The following is a 12,904-nucleotide window of genomic DNA, read 5'->3' as shown; positions in this document are numbered from 1 at the left end:
AACCTAATGTCCAGAAGGAAGTTTCCTTCAAAAGCCATACTTCTCTTATGGTCCTAATGGGACAAATGAACTACAACTAGAAATACTGTAGTTACTTTAGGATTCACTGACTGGATATAATGAGAAGTGGTCATTGTCAGGGTAATTTCTGATACAGAAATAGGTTATTAAAGGAGCATAAATATGAATCATAATATAATTAAACATACTGGCTCTTTGGGAGCTCCAGAAAGTTTCTTCCCTACTTAAGTCTCCCTTAGCAGAGCTATCTAATGTAATTAGATCCAGGCTATTTATGTGCTGGTCCAATTAGAAGCCAGAAATATTATCATATTCATCTTTACATCATCACATAATTTAAAATTCTTAGTATGTTTTGCCTCAATGGTTTTCCAAATGTGCACTGCATGTTTTTTAGGTCAGCATGGACAACAACTCTCAGGGCTACAGACCTTTTGGGATGGCAGTAAGGCCTGAAATGGGTGGGGAGAGGATGAAAGTTCAAGATTCCTTCCTTCCTTCCTTCCTTCCTTCCTTCCTTCCTTCCTTCCTTCCTTCCTTCCTTCCTTCCTTCCTTCTCCTTGTTTTCCTTCCTTCCTTCCTTCCTTCCTTCCTTCCTTCCTTCCTCCCTCCCTTCCCCTCCCTTCCTCCCTCCCTTCTTCTCTCTCCCATACTCTTCCTGCCTGCCTGCCTGCCTCTTTCTGTGTTTCCTTCCTTCCTATTTAATTCTCTTTCACTCTTCCTTCCTTTTCTTCCTCCCTTCCCACCTTTCTTCAATTCAGGCACGAAGCAGCACTTAACAGACTTACTCATTTATTTTTTATTTTATTCATGTATTGGATTGGGAAGGCTGGCTAATTCTCAAGCAACCTGAGCCGCTCTGACCTAGTCAGCTCTCACGTGGAAGCCTATTAGGAAATCCCCAGGCTGTAGGCTAGACTGGAAAGGTGAGAAAGCACTTCAGAAGAAGGCTACAGCCAATCCCAGCAAGGAACTGAGCTCAAGTGGAAGGCTCCTCTTCTATTTTTTTAAGCCTATCTTAAGATTATGCCTGCAGGATTTTTTTTCTCCTTGTTCAAAAATATGCAAATTTCATATTTCAATTTCAGCAGGAAAATTTAAGCACAATGCTTGAGTAAAATTCAGATAGAATAGAATAGAAATAGAATAGAAATAGAAATAGAAACAGAATAGAATAGAATAGAATAGAATAGAATAGAATAGAACAGAGCAGAACAGAACAGAACAGAACAGAACAGAACAGAATAGAATAGAATAGAATAGAACAGAACACTTTATTACCCAAGTGGTGATTAGACACACAAGGAATTTGTCTTGGTGTAAATACTCTCAGTATACATAAAGAAAAGGTACATTAGTTAAGAATCAAGAATTATAATGTACAATACTTAATGATAGTCATAGGGTACAATCAACAATCAAATCATACTAGGAAACAGTCAATATAAATTGTAAGGATACAAGCAACAATGTTACAGTCCTACAATCACAAGTGGGAGGGAATGGGTGATAAGGAGTGATGAGAAGATTAACAGTAATATTAGTGTACACTTTGTAAATAGTTGAACAATGTTGAAGGAATTATTTGTTTAGCAGAGTTCGGCTGAGATCAGCATATGTGGGACTGATGGGGTAGATTGTAAGACTGAAATATAATTTTATCTTATTTTACATATCTATAGATTTAATAATTGTATTTTGTTGGAATTTCATTTTAAATTGTATTTTATTCCAATTTCATTTTTAAAAAATATAGGACTTTAGTCATAATGTGTGTTCAGAACTCTGTATTCTGATGTGGCCTATCAATAAACTAAAATCAATAAACTAAACCAACTAGAAAGAATATTTGGTGAAATGTTCAACCATGACCTGATGACAGAATGTATTACCTGTTTGTGCCATATAGACTCCCGGTTCATCTGCAGATCGTGGCCACTGAGTTTTCACCTTCTGATCTTCTTGCACACCATTACCTAAAAAGATGGAAAGAACCATGAACAGCTGTGCAAGCCTCAAAGCTGTGGGAGCAAGTGGAGACCTTCTCACTAGAGAAAATCTGTGCAAATGTCTTCTCATAATGCAACATACCATTCCAGTCGTATGGGTATTTAATCAGGATATCAGCATCAGCCACAGCAATGCTTATGCACTTTTGCAAAAGGCACATGAAACAGTTTTCTGCCCCCACCACCCAAGCCTTCACTGTAATTTTCAAACCAGGGGGGTCCTCAGAATGGTAGAAGAGAAGGGAGGATGAAATGGAATTGAACTGTCGAAAGCATTCCTTATATCACAGTGACATGTTAGTTAGGGTCAACTTTCATATGGGACTAATGAAATGTGTCAAAGATATTATAAAAAATGTATCTGAGAAGAGATCTGAAGAAAAACAGGATCACGTGAAGACTCTCAGAGGTTTGCAATAGTGGCAAATATCGGTAGCTTGGGTGTAGGATGAAGGCTCGTTCTCCAAGATGGTGGGTTGGTTTCTCATCATTTCATTACCAGGCTAGGTAACATCTTGAGCAGAGTTTAGGGAAGGGACTTGCAACCTTAAACACTCAAAGAGCCATTTGGACATGTTTCCCACAAAAAAGAAAACACTGGGAGCCAATAATTTAACAACTGGTGTGACTGGGTGGGTGTGGCCAACTCGATGTCACTCACTCCCACCCAGTCACCACCTGCTCTGGAATATGCAGCGAGTCTCCATCCCCCACCATCACCTTTATCACTTTCTCAGGCCAGGTGAGAGGGGAGGGGCCAGCCAGTGGTGGGATCAGCTGACAGGGAACCACAGCAGAGGACCAAAAGAGCCACATGTGGCTCCCGAGCTACGGGTTGCTGACCCCTGGTTTAGGGGAACTCAGTGTCAGTGTTCTTCAGATGTGGGTGTGTCAAGTGAGGGCCTTGGGATGGGTCAGCTGTGAGTCATCAGTGAGTCTTGGGATGGGTCTTGTAATAAGGAGATAACATCAGGTCAGGGTCATTGGGAGGTGGGGTTCCCTGACCTGATGTAATCTCCTCATCACAAAACCCATCACAGGACCCACTGATGACTCATTGCTGACCCATCAGAAGATCCTCCCTTGGCACACCCACACCTGAAACCCTTATAAACAGAAGAACACTGACATCCCCTAAACTCCACTGAAGATGTTACCTCGCCTGGTAACAAAACATTTGGAAACCAACCCACAAGCTTGGAGAACTCATCCTCACAGGCATTTATAGGCATCAGAATAAATAATAGTAACTTGGAGCAGGAAGGAAGATGGAGAGGGATACCAAGGCATTTATAAAACGGGAGAGTGTGTGTGTAGGGTTCCATTTTTCAACTCGGAAATTCTAAAATATCCTGTGAAACCATGTTATATTAGGATTTAGCGATGAGAATGATATTCATGGGAGTGTTTCTAAACTACACAAATGAGTATTCAATCAAACAACTACTGTACTTTGTATTAACACTGTAGCCTCCTGGCTAACATAACATGCCATGCGCTAAATAAAATTGTATTTCAAGAAGTTGGTGAAATATTTTGATTTCCCCTTCATATTAGGAAATGTCTAGAATGGACCTCAGCATTTTATGGCCCCTGGGCCACATCAGGCCTTTCCGTTTTCCTGTCCTGCCCATGTGAGGTCAAACAAAAATTAGAAATCAAATGTATTTATTTTATTTATTTATTTTTGTCAGTTGCTTACAAGATAATAGGTATAAGTAAAAACATAATTATGAATACATGGATACATATAAGAAAAATAAAAAAAAATAAAAGAAACAATAGGACAGGGACAATAGGCAGGTTGGTGCGCTTATGCACACCCCCTACAAAGCTCTTAGGAAAGGGGTGAGGTCTAAGTTTAAAGTTTTTTTGTAAATAAGGGTATTGTAGGGGCAGGAGAAGAAGCGAGTCATGCCTGGCTCTACACAGTTACCATGTACTCCTTCAGTCAGCCGGTAGCCCCTGAAAGAGGAAGAGAGAAGGTGCTTTTCTGTGCCTGTAACGTGCTCATCCCTTGCCTGGAGTAGCCTGAGGAGTTGATGGAGTTTGAGGACATCAAATCAGGTTGCATTTGTTCAGCCCTCCACAACAGTCTCAGTTTCTCATGTGGCCCCTTGGGAAAATTAAGTGCCCATCCCTAGTCCAGAAGCTCATAGATTATTCTGTACTCATTGGTTTCTTTCATTCATATATATATATATGAATATATATATCAAGATATAGATAGATAGATAGATAGATAGATAGATAGATAGATAGATAGATAGATAGATAGACAGACAGACAGACAGACAGACAGATATAGATATAGATATAGATATAGATATAGATATAGATATAGATATAGATATAGATATAGATATAGATATAGATATATGGGGCGGGGGGGTTCACTCAACTGCAGAGAGCCCTGCCTTATTAAACTTTTAGTCCCCCATTCTGGAGTTGTCTAACCAAGGTTAGATTTTGCCATATCATAACCAGAGAAGCAAGGCCATGAAATATTAGGGTCAAAATTATTGAAAATTGCTCATTAAGATGCAGCTTCTGCACGGGCTTGAAAGCTCTGTGCTGTGCATTAAGGGCCTTGGAGTATCTTTGCTTCTTAAATGGGGTTCCCAGTAGCTGAAGGGAGGGAATCTTGATCGGTACATTACTTTTTGGCTCTTTCTGTTCAAATTACTTTTTGCAGTTTAACAGTAAAACCTAAAATTCTCCTTACCTACCTGTGTAATCATTGTCTCTAGTTCCTAAAAAGAACCATTTTTCTGGCATCTGGTCGCTGCTGGACCCTTGGCAAAGCAAATCCATAGTAAGGCATGGCAACAGAAGGAAAGACTGTTTTCATTCAGAGCCATCAAGATGGCAGCCGTAAGGGTGTGATTGAAGCCTTGCTTCCTTTTCTCCCACAGACCGTGGTTGCATGCAAGGATTCAATCATCACAGCAACCATCTTGACTTTTTTGACTTCCCTGAGCAGATTCTTTTGTCACTGTAGCCTGAAAAAAGTAAGTTTCCAAGAAAGCCAGTTTGAGAGCCTAGCATGCTGGCCTAGAAACCAGGAGACTGTGAGTTCTGGTCCCACTTTAGGCAGGAAAGCCAGCTGGGTGACTTTGGGCCAGTCAGCAGGAGACTGTGAGTTCTAGTTCTGCTTTAGAAAGGAAAGTTGACTGGGTGACTTTGGGCCATTCACTCTCTCTCAGTCCAACTCACCTCACAGGGCTGAAAATAGGAGGAGGGAGGAGTATTAGATATATCGGTCCATTTGATTTGTTTATAAAAAACAATAAAGCAGGATAGAAATACATATATAGATAAAACCAAAGTTGTGCAGCATTCATCCATTCAGCATCACAGTCAGGATGGAACCCTGGGTCGTGTGCCACAAAACATATCAACATAGAGAATGGGCAGTTTCATTAAAAACTCCGCAATATCAAAGGGCCTCCGTTCTGAATCGAAACATAGCAAGGAAACTGTCCAGCTCAAACTTACATGTGTATCAATCAGCACAATGCAAGACCGATATATTAGCAGCTGATTCCTACTGTGGGAAGTTGAGTTGAGTTGGGAAGGGGCCGTTTTGTTCCACTTTAACTCCATGCAGGAATTTTCTCTGCCACCATTAGTCATTAATAATTCATTATTCATAATGCCATTAGTCCCCTGCCAGTCTAGCTTGCCTTCAATGAGGAAACCCGCTGCAGGTGAACTTTGAAAAGGACCTCTGCCAAATCCACCATGAAATATAATTTGCTGCCAGTTATTTATAGCCAAGCCTTTGAAAACCTCCCTGAAACTCAATGCCAGTGTTCCCAGAATCCCCAGCTAGCTCAGGATGATGAGCAGAGAGGCCAAAGCCCTGTAACGGGAGCTTTGCAAGGAGGAAGGTTCTACTCCATTGCTTTCTCCAATGAAAAGAGATCTGGCAGGAGGTGGCAGAGAAGACAAGGGTTTTGTACGCAGGCGACAAAGAATCCCTGGTCCATGCAAAGTGGAGTCCATCCTGATGCCTTTTGAATACCATACTTCTCCTTTTGCACAGGGAGGGCTGCCTGTTCCCCTCCTTCCATTGTTCCCTTCTGCTGTCCTGTCTTTTTCTTCTTCTGCAGCTTTCTGCAGGAGATAAAAGTCATGGCGGGGATGGATGATACATAGGCCAACAAAGTGGAGCCGAAGATCTGAAGTTCTCATGCAAGGGAATGCTATCTGTTCTGACCCAAACCTTGTTCCAAGGAAACAAACACCAAACAGAGGTAAAAGTAAAACCTCTTAAAGCTTCTCTGTGAATTCCATTCATTCACAGTTATGAAAACTAATTGTCTCTGATAGCCTTGCCAAGGTTGTGCAAGACTGCCAAGAACACTAGATAAAATAGCCAAGAAATATTCAAAACAAAAAGTCTCCAAACACAAACCAGGATAATCCGAATGTCCACAAGGCTTGAAGTGCAAGAACTTCTTTGCTTCCTGCAAAGAATCCCAGTCTCTTGGGCTGGTTTTTATCTCTTAAGGGAGGGGCCATTACCTTGAAGCCTTACTCCCAAGTCACCCGTGCTGCTGTAGCTGCTTTTTCCTTTGAGCAGCCCTGCACTCATGTGCACTTGGGCACAGGCTCCTCAGGGATCTCTTCCTCACTGCTGCCAGCATCCACAATCTCTAAATGCAGCATTCCACTCCCTGATGGTCCTGGCCCCATCCCTGCATCACACGCAGGCCCCTCATCCAAGTCCTCGCTTTCCGAGACCTCAACCATCTGCACCTGCTGCTGGCGAACCACAGCACTATCTGATGATCACAGAATAAGGGAAGCCACTGTAATAAGTGACCGAGAAAACATTAATGGGTGTATATGTGTGTGTATATCTGTCTATGGGAGGCAAGAGAATATTTACTGTTCAAGAGGAAGATCATCCATACAGGTGGTCCTTGATTTACAATGGTTTATTTAGTGACTGTTCAAAGTTGTAACGACACTGAAAAAAACTGACGTATGACTGTTTTTCACACTCAGTTGTGACCTTCCCAGCCAACTTCTGACAAACCAGGTCAGTGGGGGAAGCCAGATAAAATGAATGACCATGCAAATAATTTACAGGTAGTCCTTGCAACCACAATTGAGCCCAACATCTCTGCGGTTGAGCGAGACATTTGTTAAACGAGTTTTGCCCCATTTTATGACCTTTCTTGCCATGGCTGTTCAGTGAATCACTGCAGTAGATTGGTTACTGACCTGGTTGTTAAGTGAATCTGGCTTCCCCATTGAACTTTGCTTGTGAGAAGGTTGCAAAAGGGGGATCACATGACCTTGGGAACACAGGTAATAAGCAGGAAGTAGCTCTTAAGCACCTGAATTTTGATGACGTGACCCTGGGGATGCTGCAAAGTTCATTACTCTGAAAAATGGTCATAAGTCACTTTTTTTAGTGCCATTGTAACATTGAAGGTCACTAAATGAACTGCTGTAAGTTGAGGACTACCTGTACTGAGCATGGTGATTCACTTAACAACCATGGGAAAAAATAGATTATAAATTGGCCGCCCTTCACTTAACGATCACCTTGCTCAGCAGCGGAAGCTCTGACCTCAACTGAGGTTATAAGTTAAGGTTGGAGACAGTTGGCTTGGACTTCTGGTAAGCAGAGATTGGCACTTCCATCAGGCTCTCCATTTAGAGAAGATATGCATATGTGGGGCATCACAAATAGAAGACACCACTCCTGCCCTCTTGGGCTGCCAACTACACACCTCTGCCAGAGAACAGCCTTCAAAGCCACACTGTGGCAGGGCAGCTCATTGGGACATCTTCAACGGGCTATCCTACTTCCTTCAAGGTCCCAACACTTGGATAGTCAGCAATCTCTCCCTCTCACACGATGGAGAGACCTGGCAGGCAGGCCCTCATTCTCCTAGCGTTTTGGAAAGAGCTGTTTGTTTGCTGTTGTTTTTTTCCTTCAGGCACTGGGACAGGCCTTTTATTTATTTATTTGACAGATGTATACAGCCTCCCATCTCGCAGAATGTGAATCTGAGCGGTGTGCAACCACAGTGAGAATTAAACAGCATAACAATCATAAAAATGCTAAAGTAAAAAGAAATAGAAAAACCAAGATTGCAGGAGCATATCAATCAACTTGTATAACACAACCTTGGACAAGACACTCAAGGTTGCAGCCCAGAATAGAATTTATAGCTGAATGAATGTTGTGGCTAAATCAGATTGTGACCAAGGGGATGATCTGATTATTTTGTCAAACATTTAGATATTGCAATACTCTGTATTAGTTTTGCCCTCTTTTACTAACTGATTACATGTTACAATTTGATATGTTTATTTGACTGATCAATAAACAATGAACTAGTAAATGGAGGGCTCTAAAATACAAATGCTCCTAGTTTGGAAAGCCTCAACCTCTATTGATCCTAGTCCAAGTCTAAATTCAGAACTAGCTAAGGCAGAAGACTGCACTAAGCAGTAACTATTAGTTCCTCTCCTTTTCAAAGGGGGAGTTCTCAACTGTGAAGAGACCAAGGTCCCTTAGATAATTGCATATAATTTTTTAAGAAGGAATATTGAATTGAAGCACCCTCGTCCTCTAAAGTTAATCCAAATAGCAGAGTAAACAATAAATGAAAGATAAATAAAAGAATAAATAAAAGTATAAGAGAAAGAGAGAGATGGGTTGGTTTCACATAATATATTTAGCCTAGGCAATGAATTAATTCATTTTCTGATTTTGCACAAGTTAAATCAACAGTCACCAAATGGTCCACATTCACACAACATCCTAAGTTACCAGATAACTAACCACTTGTGATCATGGGGAGGATGGGAAAGAATAGAAGGAAGAGTGGGCAGAAGCAACCAGGAATCAGAGAGCACATCAGTTGAAGCTTTAGCTCAAAAACATCTAAGGAAGTATTTCAGATGATTAAAAAAGATTCTTCCTTAATCCAATCATTAAAAATTAGCTTGGGAAATTCCTTGGATATGTTATAAGATTGTATTTGTACTCCAATTAGTGTTAAACACACTGGAGTAGTTCTTCATTCTTCGTGCCCACTATTTGAGGGTAGACATCAAGGTAAAATCTAACCATGTTGAGCCTCTTGTGTAAATCTTTAAGTGACTTGGGTATATCTGAATACAGTGACCATGAAGCAAATAGGTAGATGTCTATGGAGATTCTGTTTAGTTTTTTTTTAAGTTAGTTTAGTTTTCTTTATTGTCATTTAACCTCATGCAAACACCATCTTCAGTGCACATCATGACCATGAAAATAAACACAAACATACATCCTTCACATCCTATATATTGAATTGAAAACCCCTGATATTGCATTAATATTATACTATGCAGTAGAATTCAATAGAGCTACTGCCCTGGGATAGAAGTTATTTTTCAGCCTATTTGTCATTGTTTTTATTATTGTCCTGTACCATCTGCCAGATGGTAATAGTTAAAAAAAAAAGGGTTCCCAGGATGAGATGGATCTTTGAGAATGTTTGAACTTTCTTAAGGCAGCAGGAGCTATAAAGCTCTTGCAAAGAGTGGAGACGGCAACCAATGATCTTCTGGGCAATGATATTAACCCTCTGGAGTGCTTTCCTATCTGCCACTGTGCCATCCAGATCATGGTTGTCCCAAAGGTTCTTTTCCAAGAGACAACTCGACTTTCTGGCTGTTCTTTGAAGACGTTTTACCTTTTCTTACTGTATGGCAAGGAATGGAATGGCCATCCAGTCAGAGCTGAAGAAGTTTCCAGGATGAAAAGCAAACATCTTCAAAGAAAAACCAGAAAGTCCAGTTGTCTCTTGAAAAAAAACAACAACAACCCTTTGGGACAAATAGGTAGACATTTGCTGTCCCTATTGTCACCCCACCAGCCATTTTCTCCCAGCAAAAAGGCAAATGCAGATTAAATAAATACACATTGGTGGAGTGTCATCAGTGTATAACCTCTTGCTTGGCTTCCTCTCCATAGGTAATTAGCATAAGATGGAAATACAACCTGCAAGCAGAACCTTCTCACCACATCGAAAAACAGAGTTATACTTCTTTGCTTGCACATGGTTGTCTAGTTTAGCAGCAGCTTGTCCTTCTTCATCCTCCCCCACCTCTAACATGCACTTAACAGATTGCTACAGTGAGATGTCACAAATTTATGGCACAGCTCACAAAAAATAACAAGAGATCCATCAAGAGCACTTTGTGTGAAATTAACAGGAAAATCTAAGAGCACGACAAAGATGCATACTCAGCTGTAAGACTAAAAGGGGGAAGGGGAAGAAGAACCTTGGTGATTTTCCCAGTTTAGAGTCTATGGTAGAAACAGAGGTTCTCTTCACTCAAGTTCCCAGCTCAACAATGTCCTGCAGTTGAGATCAGGGATGGACAAAGGTCACAAAGTCATGGGAAAAGAGCCTATCACTGAAGAAACTCTGTGCCCAAATCTGTATGCGATACAAAACTGTAGGATGTCATATTCATACAGAGTCAATACTCTCCCAAGCACAGCAAACCAACCTGAATGAATATGGGAAAGAGCACCGAGAGGAGATGCAGAGGGTCTTCTCATGCCAACCAGTGAGTTAAGAGTTTCCCTCTGGACAGCAACTCCTTGGGTTTTCAATGCTTTGATTGATAAGCAATGTCTTTTGAACCTCCTTGACACCTACTTGAACCATTTCCGCATTCACTTAAGAAAATAATCCTATACGAGAAACTGCAGTGCTCCCAAGCAAAACTGCCCACTGAGGTTTCCTAGTTGTCTTAAATAATAATGCTTGTGGATGACAGTCTTTGGGGAAAACATGCAAAGATAAACTGAGTAGAGGAGATAGGCTATAAATCAGGATAATTGAGGGGTGTTTGTTTGTTTTCCTGCAAGATTTTCATCCCAGGTAGTCTACAACTTATGATCACAACCGGCACTGGGAAATTTATTGTTAAGCGGTGCAGTCACTAAATGAAGCATCACATGACCACACCCAATTTTACAACTTTTTGCTATGGATATTAACTGAGACCTCACATGATGGCCATTTGTGACCTTCCTTGCAGGCTTCTCCATTGGCTGTGCTTGTCAGAAGCCATCTGGGAAGGTCACAGATAGTGATCATGTGACTCCAGAATGACACCACCATTGTAAACACGTGTTCCTAAATCATGATCATGTGACTGAGGAGATGCTGCAATGGTTGTAAGTGTGAAGACTGGTCATTGGTAGCTTTTTCAGCATTATAACTCTGAACTAAACAAATGGTCTAAGTCAAGGACTGCCTGTACCAGGGTAGGTAATCTCATCAGTGCACAGGAAAATGGAATTTAAACTCTAGTCTAGATGTCACTACAGCAAAGTAGAGTTACAACTGGATGGCTGATCACACTCAAAATGTCAGCATTAATGGATCTACACAGAGCTGCTAGGTAATAGCCAGTGAGTTTCCACTGGCATCAGTCTTTGGGACAGTATTATTCAACATTAATGATCAAGATAATGGGTTTCATGAGTTGTTTCCCAAATTTATGGATAACATAGAGAGCTCTAGCTAACATCCAAAATGAGAAGAACAAGATTGCCATTGAATTTGGACAAGTTGGAAGACTGAGTGGAAAGAAACGAGATGTCCTTCAATAGAGCAGAAAAATGTAGAGCCCACATACTGCAAGGAACCAGAAAAGAACACCAGGAGCTGATCAGAATGGTACATTTAATACTGGTTGTTTATAGACAAGAATCTCACTAAACTAAAGCACCTACTACATGGTTACTAGATGAACAATGCAAAGTTTTAGGGAATATCTCCTTTCAGATGTTTCCTCCCCATCAGTGATTCAAAGCTAGTCAGCCTTTTCACTCCTCTCCACTCCAAATTCCACCCCATGTACAAGTTGGGAAGAGTCAAAAATACTACACTGAAAAACTTGAATATGGGTCATTAAAAACAATCTGAACATAAGCCAGAAATGTGAGACAGTTCCTCATAGGGTTAAAACACTAAGTTGCATTAGGAGCACACTGTAGCAAAATCAGGTGAAATATTTATTCCTCTCTTTGCTCTGCACTGGTGAGACCATATGTTATATCAAGAAGAATATAACATTAGTCAGAGCAGGTCCAGAGGAGGCAACTACGGTAAGAAGCTCATGCCTTAGGAGGACAGACTAAAGGAATAGAAGACTTTCAGAGTGGAAAAAGGAAGTTGGAGAAGAGACATGATAGCAATATTCAGGTAGCCCCCCCCAAAAGTGCCGGTAAGCCTCATCAGATAGACCAGACAGGATACATGAGTTAATGAGCTAATTTGACTTTATTGAAAGGCTACATTGACAAAATCCTGCAAGTCTGAAGGTATAATTCTCCCATTTCTCCCTGAGAACTTAGGAAGGGTCTCTTCCCAGCCTCTTGCCCCATCCATTATCTGGTGAAGACTATGATACCTTTTATCTAACTGTTCCCTAGGCCCAGTCTCCCAAAGTTATTTCCCCATACCACTATAGTGCCACAGGGAAGATAATCAGGAACTGTTTTCCAATGCCAGAAAAACCTAGGATCAGAAATAACACATACAAGTTGCAGCTATGAACATTTCATTTCAACATAAGGAAAACTTGCTGGGAATAAGATCTGTACAACATTGGTAAAGTTAAAGGTAAAGCTATGGATTGTGGGTTCTTCATCTCTGGAAGTTATTTTAAGTAGGACTGGAAAGTTACCCCTTATAGATGGTTTAATTAGTTTTCTTACTAATGGCTCAGCAATTAAGATGCTGGACTTGTCAGCTAGAAAGCTGACAAGCAGTCCAGGTTTGAGACCTGAGCACCGTGCAACGACATGCGTTCCTGGTACTTCCCCCATGTGATGACCC

At 41.0% G+C, this 12,904-nt stretch overlaps 1 protein-coding gene across 6 annotated transcripts in view; it reads right to left on the bottom strand.

Annotated features, from left to right (window-relative positions):
- Positions 1-12,904, bottom strand: part of ADGRB2 (adhesion G protein-coupled receptor B2) — a 263,888-nt gene that overhangs the window by 149,021 nt on the left and 101,963 nt on the right. For all 6 annotated transcript variants that reach the window (XM_087939545.1, XM_087939549.1, XM_087939547.1 and 3 more), the window contains exon 3: positions 1,914-1,997. In XM_087939545.1, the coding sequence (XP_087795671.1) occupies positions 1,914-1,997 (84 nt within the window). The remainder of the gene's footprint in view (positions 1-1,913; positions 1,998-12,904) is intronic.

This window comes from Pseudonaja textilis, chromosome 10 (assembly GCF_049901715.1).
Source record: "Pseudonaja textilis isolate UNSWEBS1 chromosome 10, rPseTex1.2, whole genome shotgun sequence".
NCBI classification, from domain to species: Eukaryota; Metazoa; Chordata; class Lepidosauria; order Squamata; family Elapidae; genus Pseudonaja; species Pseudonaja textilis.
Note: the sequence above shows the minus strand (reverse complement) of the source record. Positions and strands in the feature narration are given on the sequence as shown.